This window comes from Tachyglossus aculeatus, chromosome X4, assembly GCF_015852505.1.
Source record: "Tachyglossus aculeatus isolate mTacAcu1 chromosome X4, mTacAcu1.pri, whole genome shotgun sequence".
In the NCBI taxonomy this organism is placed as follows: domain Eukaryota; kingdom Metazoa; phylum Chordata; class Mammalia; order Monotremata; family Tachyglossidae; genus Tachyglossus; species Tachyglossus aculeatus.
The window spans coordinates 49587271-49604543 of record NC_052098.1 but is presented as its reverse complement, the minus strand read 5'-3'; the positions used below and the strand labels follow the sequence as shown (position 1 = coordinate 49604543).

The window sequence follows — 17273 nt, the reverse complement described above, 5'->3', positions numbered from 1 at the left end:
CAAAGCCCAGTAACCAAGTTAAAAAAAAATGGTACTTAGAAGAGCTCACTATGTACCAAGCACTGTTCTAAGTGCTGAGGTAGATACAAGTTAATCAGGCTGGACACAGTCCCTGTCCCACATGAGGCTCAGACTCCTAATCCCCATTTTACAGATGAGGTGACTGAGGCCCAGAAAAGCAAAGCAACTTGCCCAAGGTTACACAGCAGACATAAGGTGGAGGCATGAGTACAGTGCTCTGCACACAGTAAGCGCTCAGTAAATACGATTGAATGAATGAATGAATTAGAGCCCAGGTCCATCTGACTCCCAAGACAGCTCTACCCACTGTCATGCTACTTCTCAGCGTGGCGTGGCTTAAAATTCACCAAGCTCCCTGTCCTAGATAGTCAATTTCAATATTTTAGGGTTGTCATATTTTGATAATCTCTGAATTGATCTCAGCTCCAATTCATTCATTTACTCCACTTTCTACTACACATAAACAGTGGTTTTCAGTTTTAATAATCCTGCTGAGGGCTCACTGAGACCTTGTACCTTGCTATCATGGGAGGAACAAAGAATAGAAAATTGAAATAGAAATCTGAAAAACAGTGGGATTTCTGTTTTTTGGAAGAAGGCACAGAAAGTCCAAACTAGGTCTGGGGTGTCAGGTTGAGGAGCAGTGTTTCCTAGTGGATAGGGCCTGGGGGCCAGAAGGACCTGGGTTCTTGTCCCAAATTACAGATAGGGAAGCAGCTGAGTATAAGGGCATGTACATAAGTGCTGTAGGGCTGGGGGTGGGCTGAGTAACAGAGTCCATAGATGATGCAGAAGGGAGGGCAAATAGGGTGGGGAAATGAGGGTTTAGTCAGGGAAGGCCTCTACGCAACCATTGGAGGTTTTTGAGGAGGGGGGAGACATGGACTGAGCGGTTTTGTAGGAAAATGGTTTTCTTCCTGCTACCGCTACACTGTTGATACTGTGTACTGCTATCACTAACATTTGCTGGGTGTTTTTTGCTTTGTATTGTTGGATGATATAATCACTAATTCGAAATAGGACGTGCTTGTACTATGCTGACAAAACATCAGACAATAGCTATCTTTCAAGTGGGAATATTGTGTGCGTTTCACCACAGGCGGCACCAGATAATGTTGTGACAGAAGGTTGTTTTTTTTTTTTTAAATGGAATTTGTTAAGCGCTATGTGCCAGTCACTATACTAAGCACTGGGGTAGGTACAATACGATTGAATGAATACAAGCTAATCAGGTTGGACACAGTCCATGTCCCCACATGGGGCTTACAGTCTTCATCCTCATTTTACAGATGAGGTAACTGAGGCCCAGATAAATGAAGTGACTTGCCCAAGGTCACACAGCAGACGAGTTGGTGGAGCTGGGCTTAGAACCCAGGTTCTCCGAGGGCCAGGCCCCGGGCTGTATCCATTAGGCCACTCCACTTCTCCAGAAAGTTGGAAGTAGAGCATCTGCCTGAGTATGAGGAGCGAGACCTTCATGGTCTTGAGGTTATTTTCTGCAGGAGGAAGGAACTTGACAATTAAAGGGGCAGAGTAATGATGGCTTGAGTATGCTTCTTTATTAATGCAGCAGGGGTATTAGTTGGTTTTCAGGTTTTCCTGTGCATCTACCTCCTGAGTTTCTGATTAACATTGGCTTTGCCCTTTCCTTGCCTTTTCACCTCACCACCTTTTCATGTTTCCTCCCTCCTTCCCCCATGGGAAGGGCAAGGGAAAGAGCCAGCCGCGGGTAAATAGGAAGGGCGCTGGGGCTTGGGGGAGAAATCTGGCCAGAGGGGGTCTAAGGGAGGCCAGCCACCTCCCTGTTTCCCATGGATAGATCTGTCTTTGCCTTAGGTTTTTTTTTTATGGTATTTGTTAAGCACTTACTATGTGCCAGGCACTGTGCTAAGTGCCTTGGGGTAGATCTAAGCTAATCATGTTGGTCACATTCTATGTCCTGCATGGGGCTTGGTCTTAATCCCCATTTTCCAGATGAAGTAACTGAGGCCCAGAGAAGTGATGTGACTCTCTCAAGGTCACACAGCAGACAAGCGGCGGAGCCAGGATTAGAACCCAGGCCCGTGCTGTATCCACTAGGCCACGCTGCTTCTCAGCTTTCCCTGGCCTTATTTCTCACTGGCCTTCCTACTTCTCTTCCTCTTCCAAACTTCTATGGACTGCCCCCGTCTCCTGGCTTCAGCTCTCGCTGCTGCTGCTACTCTGGTTCTTTCCTGACACTATCTTCCTCATTTGAGGGCCTAGATTGTTATGTGGTGAGATTTTTATGTTAGGGAGATGTAATCTTGTCCTGGTATTTATGGTGAAGCAAGCCGAAACTAAAGTTGTCATCACAGTAGTGGTATTTATTAAGTGCCTACTGTGTGCAGAACATTGTACTAAACGTTTAGAAAAAAACGTACCAGTGAGAATTAAACATGGTCCCTGGGCCCCCAAGGATCTCGCAGTGTAAGAATAAGGCCGCGAGAGAGGACTGATGACAGATATGTAAGGAAAGATAGAAACGGAAATGGTGAAAGATCATGACAAAGATAAATATAAAAAATAAAAGCAAAAAGAGCAGTAGGGTTCTGTGGCTAAGGGAGCTCATTGTGGCTCAGAGTTCAACAACCACAGGCTCCATCAGCCCCTCCAGTCTTCTGAATGCTCGAAACTTGGTAGTGGCCTCCCCGCGGCCAATTTCCTCCGTCCAGCGCGGGGTAGACCGAGACCAAAACCGAAACCCTGTGTTGACATCGAAGTGGGCGGTGAGAAACAGTGTGGTCTAGTGGAAAGAGCTCGGGCCTGGGAGTCGGAAGACCTAAATTCTAATCCCGGCTCTCCCACTTGCGTGCTGTGTGACTTTGGGCAAGTCACTTCACTTCTCTGGGCCTTAGTTCCCTCATCGCAAAATGGAGATTCAACCCCTGTTCTCCCTTTGACAGACTGTGAGCCCCATGAGGGCTCTGATTATCATGTATCTACCACGGTGCTTAGTACAGTGCCTGACACCTGGTAAGTGCTTAACAAATGCCACAGTTACTGTTGTTATTTATGACGATGTAACTTGGCATTAATCCAATCTTGGCTAGAGTTTGGAACATAAGAACAATAATATAAGCAATGCCATCACTGGTTCAGACTAGTGGTTCATCCAGCCCAATATTCTGTCTCCGATGATAGTTGCAGGCTACGTGGCGGCTCTGGATTGTTGTTGCCCTACTTGGCTTCCATCCTAATGGTGTAAAAGAACCATCTTTCATCTCTTTACATCTGCCCAGGAGCATCACTCCCACCTGTCCCCCCTTCTAGACTGTGAGCCCATTGGGTAGGGATTGTCTTTATTTGTTGCCGAATTGTACTTTCCAAGTGCTTAGTACAGTGCTCTGCACAAAGTAAGCACTCAATAAATATGATTAAATGAATGAATGAATCACCAACATACAGACAGCACTCTGAAGAACTAACGGTATTGTTGATTTTTTTTTGGGGGGGGTATTTTCTTTGTGGTAGTTAAGTGCTTCCTATGTGTCCAATACCGTTCTAAGCGCTGGAATAGGTACAAGTTAATTAGGTCGAACACAATTCCTGTCCCGCATGGGGCTCACAGTCTAAGTAGGCGGGAGAACAGGAATTGAATCCCCATTTTACAGTTGAGGAAACTGAGGCACAGAGAAGTGAAGTGACTTAAGGACACACAGCAAGCAATTGGCAAAGCCAGGATTGGAACCCAGATACTCTGCCTTCCAGGCTGGTGCTCTTTCCACTGGGCAACACTGCTTCCTCTTATCCATGGATTTACCCAACTGTTGTTTACTGCTTGCACAACTTCCTGCAGTAACAAATTCCACATGCCTACCGTCTGCTGTGTGAAAAAGTATTTCCGTTTTGTTTTTCGATGCTATCGTCTTCAAGCGTCAATTGGTTCTCCTTGGTCCTGGTTTGTGGCATTTGGGGACTAGCAATTCTAGGTTTCCCCTGCTTAGATCTTTCATGATTTTGTAAACCTCAATCATGTCCTCTCTCATTCTGAATGAAGATTAGTCATCTCTTCAACATCTCATATAATAATAATTGTATTTGTTAAGCGCTTACTATGTGCAAAGCACTGTTCTAAACTGCTGCTTCTTCACCTGCTTTTGGTTTTTATTTTTAACGGTCTCTGCCAAGTGCTTACTGTGTGCCATGGCAGAGCTGCAGAGCCGATGGGAGTTGTAGTCTTCCTTCTCCCAGAGGGTTTCTGAAGGGAAACCATTCCCTGCTGGCTCCTGCTGGGCGTGGGGGACCGAAACCTGCCACCTCCTCCCCCTCCCCAGTGCCCCGCCTTACCTCCTTCCCCTCCCCACAGCACCTATATATATGTATATATGTTTGTACATATTTATTACTGTATTTATTTAACTTGTACATATTTATTCTGTTTTATTTTGTTAATATGTTTTGTTTTGTTGTCCGTCTCCCCGTTCTAGACTGTGAGCCCGCTGTTGGGTAGGGACCGTCTCTATATGTTGCCAACTTGTACTTCCCAAGTGCTTAGTACAGTGCTCTGCACACAGTAAGCACTCAATAAATACCATTGAATGAATGAATGATGCACCATCGTTTTGCCAAGGTAAATTCATTTAAACTTCAGAAACCTCAAATTTGTGTCAAAAGTTTGAGGCAGAACTTTTTTTTTTTTAAGTAAGGTTGTCATTTTGGCAGTTTCCCTCCCCTGCTAATTCTATTGTGGTCCTGTGAAAAACAATCTCCCGGCCTTCGATGAGCCAGAGAACTTTGTCACTGGGAGAAATCATAGTGGGAATCCTGGCATCTCCAGAGTTTGTATGGGTTAGGGAGAGAGATGAGGGAACCTCACCCTCCCCAAGCCCTGCCAATTCCAGAAAGTCAGGCTCCCCATCCCAACCGATTGTGTAGGACTACAAAGATCCCAAATTAACAATCTGTTGCCCAAACTGTCACCTGGACTTTCTTAACCTGGGAAGGAGAAGCAGTAGCATGGCCTAGTGGGTAGAGCCCCAGCCTGGGAGTCAGAAGGACCTGGGTTCTAATCCCGGCTCCGCTGCTTAATAATAATAACGATGATGGCATTTATTAAGTGCTTACTATGTGCAAAGCACTGTTCTTGTCTGCTGGGTGACCTTGGGCAAGTCACTTCACTTCTCTGTGCCTCAGTTCCCCCATCTGGAAATGGGGATTAAGACTGCGAGCCCTATGTGGGTCAGGGACTGTGCCCAACCTGATTAACTTGTATCTACCTCAGTGTTTAGTACGGTGCCTGGCACTTAGTAAGCTTTTAACAAATACCATTTTAAAAAAAGATTGCATCAGCCCAGCCATCCCAAAAGATAAGGTGGTGTAAAAATATTTGCATGCACCATTGACTCTTCCTATTTGATTTCATATGTGGCTCAACCTTATGTCCTTTTTGTGTTTTCAGAAATACAGTGCATAATATCTGTGGCAACAAACAACCCGCATGGAATGACCGGGCTATAGGCGATGAAGTGCAAGAGCTCGGCCAAAAACAGGATGAGGAGCAACGTCTCCAAGAGGACCCAGTGCCTGCCGGTGCTCATCTGCCGTGTTTGTTGTTTTATTCCTTGGGGTTCAGCAGTTCCGGGGACCAGGTTGCCACAGATATATGTCAGATGGGGGGCCCACCCCCCACGGACCAGCCGTGGGAATCAGCTGCCTGCCTCACTGTTGATCGCCTCAGTGCAGTCGGGCCTGGGAAAGGCAAAACGACCCCCAAGCCCCAAAACATTCTTTGGGGTCCATGTGTGCCAGCCCATTAGCTAGTTCTCATGCTGAACCAGGTCCCCGATATTCGGGGAAGTTTGCCTTGACACCGATTCTGCAGTAAATATGCAGAGAGGGTACCCCAAATCACACAATCTCAGGAGAGCAGGGTGGTCTAGTGGGTAGAGCACAGGCCTGGGGGTCAGAAAGACCTGGATTCTAATCCCGGCTCCGTCAGTTGTCTGCTGTGTGACTTGGGCAAGTCCCTTCACTTCTCCGGGCCTCAGTTGCCTCATGTGTAAAATGGGGATTAAGGCTGTGCACCCCATGTGGGACAGGGACTGTGTCCAACCTTATTTCTACCTCAGTGCTCAGTAAGAACTTTGGCACATAATAAGCCCTTAACAAATACCATAAAAACAAACAAACAAAATATGACGTAAAAAGGAGAGACGTGTTTTACATTTCTTTTTAGGCCCCCATTTGACCCCTTGGATTGTTAGCCCCATGTGGGACCAAGATGACTTCCAATCCGATTAAGTCGTATTCACTGCTGAGTTTAGCTCAGTGCGTGCTATTTGGTAAACCCTTAATAAATACCACTGTTGTTATTGCATGATCTTTAAATCCTAGATATGAGGACCCCTGTTCATTTTCGTGGATGACTAACTAGGTAGTCTATACAGTACTAGTTAGTCCAAACAATAGTTCTCTATTTTACATTGTAATTTAATAATAATAATGAATGATATTTGTTAAACATTTACTATGTGCCAAACACTGTATTAAGCACTGGGGTAGATTTAAGTAATGATGAGGTAAGATACAGTCCCTGTACCACATGGGGCTCACAGTCTAAGGAGAACAGGTATTGAATCCCCATTTTACAGTTGAGGAAACTGAGGCACAGAGAAGTTAAGTGACTTCCCCAAGGTCACATAGCAAGCAATTGGCAGAGCTGGGAATAGAACACGGGTCTTTTGGCTCCCAGGTCCAGGCTCTTTCCACTAGGCCAGGCTGCTTCTCTACATATTCACAGGGAAGTCAGTCAATCAGTTGATTCATTGTATTTATTGAGCGCTTACTGTGTGCAGAGCACTGTGCAGTATTACCAATATAACAATATTGGTAGACACGTCCCCTAACAACAACAAGCTAAAAGTTTAGAGGGGGAGGCAGACATTAATCTAAATAAATTATGGATATGGGCATAAGTTCTGTGGGGTTGAGGGAGGAGTGACTGTAGGGGGCAAATCCAAGTGCAAGGGTGACTCGGAAGGAAGTGAGAGAAGAGGAAATGAAGGCTTAGTTGGAGAAGGCCTCTTGGAGGAGATGTGCATTCAATAAGGCTTTGAAGATGGGGAAAGTGAATGTCTGTCGGATATGAGTAGGGAGGGTGTTCCAGTCCAGAGGCAGGACGTGGGCGAGAGGGCGGCAGCGAGATAGATGAGATGGAGGCACGGCACGGTGAGTGCATTGGCATTAGAGAAGTGGTTTAGGAGCCGTCAGGTTTCAGGGTGTCTTGGCTTCTAATTAAATCTCCACTGTTGTCGTTTAAGCCCACTTACTCTTATTTACTTCTTTGAGAAATTGGAGATCAGCAGGTTATCACCCTCCACAAAAATCCTTTATATATTTGAAGACTGATAGTAGGTCAAACTTCAGATTTCTCTGCTTCAAAACCAAATGATCTCAATCATTTTAGCTTTTCCTTTTAGTCATATTTCCCAGGCCCCTGAATCAGTGAGCAGCCTTTCTCTGTCCTTCTCCAAGATCTCCGTTGCCTAAAGCTATCACGAGCCTCTGCATTTCTCCCTCTTTCAGCAGGAGAAGATGCTGAAGAGGGCACAAAGCCTATTCAGAAACCAGGCCTGACGGCAAGCTTTACACAGAAAACCAAAAAGCAGAATAGCAGTTTCCCTCTCTTTGCTGAAGGGCTTGTCCGGGACAAAACCTCCCAGGACAAAGTCACGTTTCTCCAGCAGCAGATTTTGATGCTTACGGAGGAGTTAAAGTCTCAGAAGGTGAGTTTTACCTCCATGGTCCTTTTGGCACTACTGTAACCTTCGAACTTCCTCACTTTGACTATAACCCCTTCAGTCAATCAATCGGTCAATGGCATTTATTCAGCATGTACTATGTACAGATCCCCTACTAAGCCCTTGGGAGAATGATACAACCAAGTTTGTAGACACTATTCCTGCCCACAAGGAGCTTGCGGTCTACGGGGGGAGACTCAGAAGGCTCCCAGGCCCATTCGCACTCTATTTTAAATGGTATTCATAAAGCCCTGTACTAAAGACTGGGGTTGCTACAAGATAATCAGCTTGGATGCAGTCCACGTCCCACACGGGGCTCTCATCTTTAATCCCTATTTTACAGATGAGCACACAGGCCCAGTGAAGTGACTTGCCCAATGTCACCCAGCAGACAAGTGGCAGAGCCACAATTAGGATGCGGGTCCTCCTGACTTCCAAGCCCATGCTCGTTCCATTAGGCCCTGCTGCTTCTAATGCTCTGAATGGGGATAATATTAAATTTTGCACTTAGGTGATGGAATGAGTGTTAGTAAGATAATGGCTTTCAGTGCTGTCTGAAACATGAAGTGGAAGCAGCTTTGAAATGAACTGCCCAAAGTAAAGCCCACCTCGTTTGTGATTGGCTCATGACAGCAAGGCGAATATGTTCATCAGGGGCTGATAACTCAGGAAAGACTTCTCGTTTGAGAGGACCATTACTCAAATCTCTTACTCCCCTTTCAAATCTGCCACCTCTCTCCTCAACTATAAAAGTCTCTTGTAAGCCCCCCTCCTCCAAGAAGCATTTCCTGATGAATAATTATGGTATTTGTTAAGTGCTTACTATGTGCCAGGCACTGTACTAAGCGCTGGAGTAATTGCCATCTCCCCGGGTCCTCCCTTCCCAGCGATCACTGTTATACAATCAGTATCCAGTCAATCAATGGTATTTACTGAGCTCTTATTGTGCTAAGTGCTTGGGAGAGTACAATACCATCAAGCCATCCTATGTATTGAGCACTTACTGTTTGCAGAGCACTCTCCTAAGCACTTAGGTGAGTATAATTCAATCAATTGTATTGGGCTGTTGCTGTTTTGCAGAGCACTGTACTAAGCACTTGGGAGAGTATAATTCAATCAATCAATTGTATTTATTGAGTGCTTACTGCATGCACAGCACTGTACTAAGTGCTTGGGAGAGTACAGTTTAAGAGTTGGTGCCCCACAAGTTCCTTGCCCACAACGTTAGTATTTACGTATGTATTAATTTACATACAGTACTTGTTATAATATTTGTTCTTCTACCCATAGACCTGCTACTAGCTGTTACCACTTCCTGCTGTCTTCCTGCTACCACTATTTATAAGTGATTTACACCTGCCCATCTCCCTCATTAGATTGTAAAATGCCTCGAGGGCAAGGACTGTGTTTTGAATTTATTGTACTTTCCTAAACACTTTGTACGGCACTCAGCACATGGAAGGTGGTCAATAAATACTAATCGATCATATATTGAGTGTTTGCTGTGTGCAGAACACTGTACTAAGCAGTTGGGAGAATACAGTATAACAATATAACAGTTGGTAGACATGTTTCCTGCCCACAGTGAGCTTACAGTCTAGATGGAGAGACAGATATGAATATAAGTAAATACATTAGTCAGTAAATTGTACTAAGTGCTTGGGAGGGCACAATATAACAATAAACAGACACACCCTGCCCACAGAGAGTTTACAGTTTTATGGGTATGTACATAAGTGCTGGGGAGGGGTAGTGAATAAAAGGAACAAGTCAGGGTGACGCAGAAGGGAGTGGGAGAGGAAAAGAGGGGGAAAAAACTAGGGTGGGGAGATAATCAGGGAAGGCTTCCTGGAGGAGATGTGATTTTTTTTTTTTTTAGCATGGTCTCATAGACAAGAAGGGCAGTGGTCTGCCAGATAGAGAGAGGGAGTTTCAGGCAGAAGGGAAGTTGGGAGCAAGAAACAAACAGCCAGAGAGACAAAAATGAGGTGCATGCATTGCTCTGTGTTCCAACAGGAAGCTAAGATGCTGAGTGTGTTTAGTTATTTGTGTCCTTCGCTCACATCTAAAAAGAGCAATGATCCTGAAGAATCACTTGATATGCAGGTGTTGTGGTATGTAAAAAAAAAAAAAAAAAAAGCTAAAATAAACCCCTGGTTACTGGAATTTAAACCCCAATTTTACTGAATGAGAAAACCTGGTAATTAATCCCTACTTCTAATTTTTTTTTTTTTAATCCCCCAAATTCATACTCTGAGAATGTAAGCCGAGTTGAACTCCAGAATGTATTGGTTTCTCTAACCTTGTTCTGGGTGACGGGACTCAACTCAAGATTTGAAAGAATCTTCATCTTTGCCAACATATCAGTAGTAACAGTGATCCAAGCAAACAAGCCCTTGCAAAGCTTAATGCCACGCATTCTTAGCCCGATTGTTAGCGGCGCCAGAAGATTTTTTAGCTGTGGTCAGGTTTCTGTGGCAACAAGGAAACTGCTCCCACAATCTCACAATGCTGAGATATGTAAGTGGAGTGAACAACTACAGCCAGTATATCAGGTTCTCTAGAATAGTGTATTGGCTTAAAGGTTTTTTTCTTGTGGTTCAACTCGGAGGGAGCGGAAAAGTGCCCTTAGTGTGTTGGCTTCCAATCAGTGGTACTTATTGAGCACTTATTATGTGCAGAACACTGTACTAAGCACTTGGGAGAGTACAACACAACAGGGTTGGTAGATACGTTCCCTGCCCACATGGAGCTTCCAGCCTAGCTAGGGAGACAGACAAATAAATAAATTACGGATCTGTAGTAAGTGCTGTGGGGCTGAGAGTGGGGTGAATACCAAGTGCTTCAAGAGTACTTATCCGAGTTCATAGGTGACGCAGAAGGGAGAGGAAGTAGAGCAAAAGAGGAAGTTGAGGAATCGGGGAAGTCCTCTTGGAGGAGATGTGATTTTTAATAAGTCTTTGAAGCTGGGGAGTGTGGCGGTCTATCGAATATTAAGGAGGAAGAAGTTCCAGGCCAGAAGGAGGACGTGGGCAAGGGGTTGGTGGCGAGAAAGATGAGATCTAGGTATAGCGAGGAGGTTGGTGTGAGGAAATCAGCAAGGTAAAGTAGGAGGAAGTTAGGAGAATCTGGATAAATGTTTATGGTTACCACTCAGTGCCTTGCCTCAATGTGGTAGAGTGTGGGTGGGTGGGTGTTCAAAGGGCAAATGGGGGAAGAATAGTTTTAGGGATTTCATATACCCAGTTTGAAAAGAATGTACCTTTGATGTGGAAATCTGGGGTTTATGTTTGATATTGCTTGGGACAATGACATGTTTCTTCATTTAAACCTTACTCTAGCTATCTAGCAGATAGAGAAGCAGCATGGCCTAGTGGATACAGACTGGGCCTGGGAGTCAGAAGGACCTGGGTTCCGATTCCAGCTCCACCACTTGTCTGCCGTGTGACTTTGGGCAAGTCACTCAGCTTCATCATCCCTCAGTTATCTCATCTGTAATACGGGGATTCAGGCCTCCTACTTAGACTGTGAGCCGCATGTGGGACCTGGCTGTGTTGCTTCTACCCTAGTGCTTAGTACAGTGCATGGCATATAGTAAGCACTTAACAAATACCGCATATTCAGAGGTGTGAAAATTACCTTCCACAAAAAAGGGGTATTTAATTGGCTGATTTTTGTATTTGCCCCTTTAGGGACTCGTCAAGATTCTCCACAAAGCCCTCGAGGCAGCTCAGCAGGAGAAAAGGGCAACCAGTATGTACCTCACAGCCTCTGAAGACAAGGACCGCCTGGAGCTGCTCCGGCATAAGGTGAGGCTAATCGCGGATCTGAGCAAGCGGGTCGAGGCCCTCGAACAAGACAAGAAAGAGCTGGAGCAGACCTTGGGGCTGAAGGATGAGCACATTCAGGAACTGAAAGAGCACGTGCGGCTGCTGATGGACAAGAACAACGCCAAGCAGCAAGTGATCTCTAAACTGTCAGAAAAGCTGACCAAAGATTTGGTCGACGGGCTTGACGCGGGAGCCATTCCGAAGCAGTGTGAGAAGATTGAGCACTTGAAGGTAAGATGGACGGTTCTGCCTCTCTCCCAGTGAGGAGGCAATGGCGACTCTGCTGTCTCGACCCCCCTCAAGCGCTCAGTACAGTGCTCTGTGTACATTAAGTGCTCAATAAATACCATTGATGGATTGGAAAAGATATCAAAGCTCTGCCCTATTAGGTGGAACAAGTTTGGGGAATGTGTTTGTGAGGAGCTGTCAGAACGGGTCTCCCTCTTTCCTTCTCTTTTTTTAAATTTTATGGTATTTGTTAAACGCTCGCTCTGTGTCAAGCACTGTTCTAAGTGCTGGGGTCCATACACATTTATCAGGTTGGACACAGACCTTGTCCCACGTGGGGCTCACAGTCTGAAGTAGGAGGGAGTAGGCTTTAACCCCCATTTTACAGTTGAGGAAACTGAGGCACAGAGCAGGTAAGTGACTTGCTCAAGGTCACACAGCAAGCAGTTGGCAGATTGGGAGAGCCAGGGTTAGAGTCCAGGTCCTCTGACTCTTGTGCCTGTGCTCTTTCCATTATGTCATGCTGCTTCTTGACTTCCCTTGTAATATAGGGGAAGCAGCGTGGCTCAGTGGAAAGAGCACGGGCTTGGGTGTCAGAGGTCTTGGGTTCTAATCTCAGCTCCACCATTTATCAGCTGTGTAACTTTGGGCAAGTCACTTAACTTCTCTGTGCGTTGGTTACCTCATCTGTAAAAAGTGGGGATTAAGATTGTGGGCCCCACGTGGGACAACCTGATCACCTTGTATCCCCCCAGTGCTTAGAACAGTGCTTTGCACATAGTAAGCGCTTAAGAAATACCATCATTATATAGGGGCTAATTTAATCAATCATATTTATTGAGTGCTTACTATGTGCAGAGCTGGGATTAGAACCCAGGTCCCCTGACTCCTAGGCCTCTGTTCTTTCCACTAGCCCTTAACAAATACCATAATAATAATAGAAAAGACTGTGAGCCCGATGTGGGACAGGGACTGTGTCCAACCCGATTATCTTGTATCTACCCCAGTGCTTAGAACAGTGCCTGGTACATAGTAAGCACTTAACAAATACCATAATTAATTAATTGGCCTCATATTCTGCCTCTAACAGTAATGGATGTTCCACTTAACACCCCCTAATTTTGCTCTCTAATATTAGGCCACGGATCTCTCACCTGCATCAATCAGTCATATTTATTGAGCACTTACTATGTGCAGAGCACTGTACTAAGCACTTGGGAGAGCCCAATACAATTAGCAGATACGTTCCCTACCCATAATGAAAGGCAGATAAGGTCTCCCCCTCTTGACTGTAAACTCATTATGGGCAGGGAACCTTACAGTCAAGAGGGGGAGACCTTATCTGCCTTTCAACAAGTGTGGCTTGGGAGTCAAGGTTCTAATCCCGGCTCTGCCACTTGACTGCTGTGTGACCTTGAGCAAGTCACTTAACTTTCCCAAGTACAGTTCTCTGCACACAGTAGACACTTGATGATTTTGTAAGCTTCAGTAATAATAGAAATAATAGTAATTGTGGTATTTGTTAAGTGCTATGTACCAGGCACCGTACTAAGCGCTGGGATAGATACAAGTATATCAGGTTGGATACAGTCACTTGTCCCACATGGGGCTCAAACTCTTAATCCCCATTTTACAGATGAGGTAACTGAGGCACAGAGAAGTGAAGTGACTTGCCCAATGTCACACAGTCATGTCCCCTGTCTTCCTTCATCGCTTCAGACTGGAACATTAGTCTTTGCAGTGTGTCCTCACAAGGCAGCTGCTTCATTCCCGCTACCCTGCTCGTTCAAGCTCTCATCCTATCCCGTCTGGATTACTGTATCAGCCTCCTCTCCGATCTCCCATCGTCCTGTCTCTCCCCACTTCAATCCATACTTACATGCCGCTTCCCGGATTGTCTTTGTCAAGAAACGCTCTGGGCATGTTACTCCCCTCCTCAAAAATCTCCAGTGGCTACCAATCAACCTACGCATCAGGCAGAAACTCTCACCCTCGGCTTCAAGGCTCTCTATCACCTCGCCCCCTCCTACCTCCCTCCCTTCTCTCCTTCTACAGCCCAGCCCACACCCTCCGCTCCTCTGCCGCTAATCTCCTCACCATGCCTCGTTCTCACCTGTCCCGCCGTCGACCCCCAGCCCACGTCATCCCCCTGGCCTGGAATACCCTCCTTCCGCGCACATCCGCCAAGCTAGCTCTCTTCCTCCCTTCAAGGCCCTACTGAGAGCTCACCTCCTCCAGGAGGCCTTCCCAGACTGAGCTTCCTCTCTCCCTCCTCCCCATCCCCCCCACCTTACCTCCTTCCCCTCCCCACAGCACCTGTATATATGTATATATGTTTGTACATATTTATTACTCTATTTTATTTGTACATATTTATTCTATTTATTTTATTTTGTTAATATGTTTTGTTTTGTTCTCTGTCTCCCCCTTCTAGACTGTGAGCCCACTGTTAGGTAGGGACCATCTCTATATGTTGCCAATTTGTACTTCCCAAGCGCTTAGTACAGTGCTCTGCACACAGTAAGCACTCAATAAATACGATTGAATGAATGAATGAGATCAGGGGATTAGGTGGAAACTTCTCAACCCAGTATTCAGCTGCCTTCAGAGCTAGTGGAGTTAGTTTGAGATGGCTCCAAATGAACTTGTACTTCCCAAGCGCTTAGTACAGTGCTCTGCACACAGTAAGCGCTCAATAAATACGATTGAATGAATGAATGAATGAATGAGATTAGTTCAGGGGATTAGGTGGAAACTTCTCAACCCAGTATTCAACTACCTTCAGAGCTAGTGGAGTTAGTTTGGGATGGCTCCAAATGAACTTGTACTTCCCAAGCGCTTAGTACAGTGCTCTGCACACAGTAAGCATTCAATAAATACGTTTGAATGAATGAATGAACGAACTTGGAGAAGCAGTGTGGCCTAGTGGATAGTGTACAGGCCTGGGCGTCAGAAACACTAATCCCTGCTCCACCACTTGTCTGCTGGGTGACCTTGGGCAAGTCACTTTACTTCTCTGGGCCTCATTTGGAAAAATGGGGATTAAGACTGTGAGCCCCATGTGGGACAGGGACTGTGTCCAACCCGATTTGCTTGTAGCTACCCTAGTGCTTAGTACAGCGTCTGGCACATACTAAGCGCTTAACTAATGCCACAATTATTATTATTATTGTCCAAGTGTAAGCCATCTCTTTAGGCTGTATTCTCTTCTGGGCAGCCAAATGGAAAGGGTGGGGAAGGCAGCGATTGAGTCTTTAGTGGCCCAAACCAAATGAATGCTCATTCATTATCATTCCACCCCTGTCACATGATTGCAGTAATTCTAAAAACACTGCCAGAGGGAATTAGAAGGCTGGGCGGAGCTCAGTAAAGTGGAGTTGTGGGGATTGATTTTCCCCCTCTATTAGTCAATCAATTGTATTTATTGAGCACTTATTGTGTGCAGAGCAGCCAATCATATTTATTGAGCTGGTAATGTGTGCAGAGCACTGTACTAAGGGCTTGGCAGAGTACAGTATAACAGACACATTCCCTGCCCACAACGAACTAACTACCTAGAGGGGGAGACAGACACTAATATAATAAATAAATTACAGATAAGTTCTGTGGGGCTGGGAGCGGGGATGAATAAAGGGAGCAAGTCAGGGTGACACAGAAGGGAGTGGGAAAAGAGAAAAGGAGGGCTTAGTCAGGGAAGGCCTCTTGGAGGAGACGTGCCTTCAGTGAGACTTTGAAGGTGGGGAGAGTGAACGTCTGTTGGATATGAAGAGGGAGAGCGCTGCAGGCCAGAGGCAGGATGTGGGTGAGAGGTCGGCGGTGAGGTAATAATAAGAATTTTGATATTTGTTAAGCGCTTACTATGTGCCAAGCACTGTTCTAAGTGTTGGGAGAGATACAAGGTAATCAGGTTGTCCCACATGGGGCTCACAGTCTTAAACCCCATTTTCCAGATGAGGTAACTGAGGCACAAAGAAGTGACTTGCCCAGAGTCACACAACTGATAAGTGGCGGAGCCAGGATTAGAGCCCATGACCTCTGACTCCCAAGCCCATGCTCTTTACACTGAGCCACACTGCTTCTCATAGACTAAGCACTAGGGAGAGTACATTATAACAATATAACAGACACATTCCCTGCCCATAAAGAACTTACAGTCTAAAACCTTTAGACCATAAACTCGTTTTGGTTTTTTTTGTTGTTGTTGTTGGTTTTTAATGGTATTTGTTAAGCGCTTGCACTGTACTAAGCACTGGGGTAGACTGCCACATGGGGGCTCATGGTCTTAATCCCCATTTTACAGATGAGGTCACTGAGGCTCAGAGAAGTGAAGTGACCTGCCCAAGGTCACACAGCAGACAAGTGGTAGAGCCGGGATTAGAACCCAGGTCCTTCTGACTCTCGGGCCCGTGGTCTATCCACTAGACCATGCCGCTCTTCTTCCTGCTGCTCATTGTGGGAAGGGAATGTACTTGTCTGCCAACTCTGTTGAACTGTACTCTCCCAAGCACTTAGTACAGTGCTCTGCCCAAAGTAAGCACTCTATAAATCCCATTGATTCTAAGAGGTAGTGGAAAGTCTCAGGCTGTCTATAGTATTTCCGCCCCCCCCCCCCCCCCGCCTTTTTAAATTTGAAAATAGCAGTCCTAAAGTAGCTTCATGGAATGTTTAAGTAAACATGAGCACCTTTATTTTTCCTCAGCAGTATCCACTGATTTCTTCTCATCTCAAGTTGAAGTGTGGTTTTAGCACACTTTAAATGGAATGGTTCTAATTTCAGGTGATTTCAGGCTGGGAAGGGCAGCCTCCCATTCAGTTCTTATCAGACAGAAGAGCAGAATGGTCTAATAGAAAGAGCCCTGGGCCTGGGAGTCAGAGGATCTGAGTCTAATCCTGGCTCTGCCACTTGCCTGCTGTGTGACCTTGGGCAAGTCATTTCATGGCTCTGGGACTCAGTTTTCTCATCTGTAAAATGGGGATTTAATGCCTGTTCTCCCTCCTACTTAGACTGTGAGCCCCATATGGCACAGGGATTGTGTTTGACCTAATTAACTTGAATCTACTCCAGTGCTTAGAACAGTGCTTGACACAGAGTAAACCCTTAACAAATATCTTGATAAAAATAATAATAATAATTAGATAGCAAAATCTAAAAGATCAACACTCTAGGAATCCAGCTGCTTATTTTTGTTTAGAGCCAGAATTGAAGCTGATGGTGGATATTGATTCATCCTTTTTTTTTCTTTTTAATGGAATTTGTTAAGCGTTTACTATATGCCAGGCGCTGTACTAAGCACTGGGGTAGATAGAAGATAATCGGGTGGGACACAGCCCCTGTTCCAATCCCATATAGGGATCACACAGTCTTAGTCTTGGCCAAGTCACATGGCCTAGTGGATAGAGCCTGGGCCTGGGAGTCAAACGGTCCTGAGTTCTA

The 17273-nt window shown here is 45.6% G+C and overlaps 1 protein-coding gene across 5 annotated transcripts in view; it reads left to right on the top strand.

Annotated features, from left to right (window-relative positions):
* The window catches only part of TBC1D2 (TBC1 domain family member 2), a 45032-nt gene that overhangs the window by 11480 nt on the left and 16279 nt on the right, over window positions 1–17273 (top strand). For 4 of the 5 annotated variants that reach the window (XM_038769789.1, XM_038769785.1, XM_038769788.1 and 1 more), the window contains exons 5-7: window positions 5441–5571; window positions 7567–7766; window positions 11474–11842. In XM_038769789.1, the coding sequence (XP_038625717.1) occupies window positions 5441–5571; window positions 7567–7766; window positions 11474–11842 (700 nt within the window). The remainder of the gene's footprint in view (window positions 1–5440; window positions 5572–7566; window positions 7767–11473; window positions 11843–17273) is intronic. The other variant, XM_038769786.1, reaches the window with a different exon arrangement.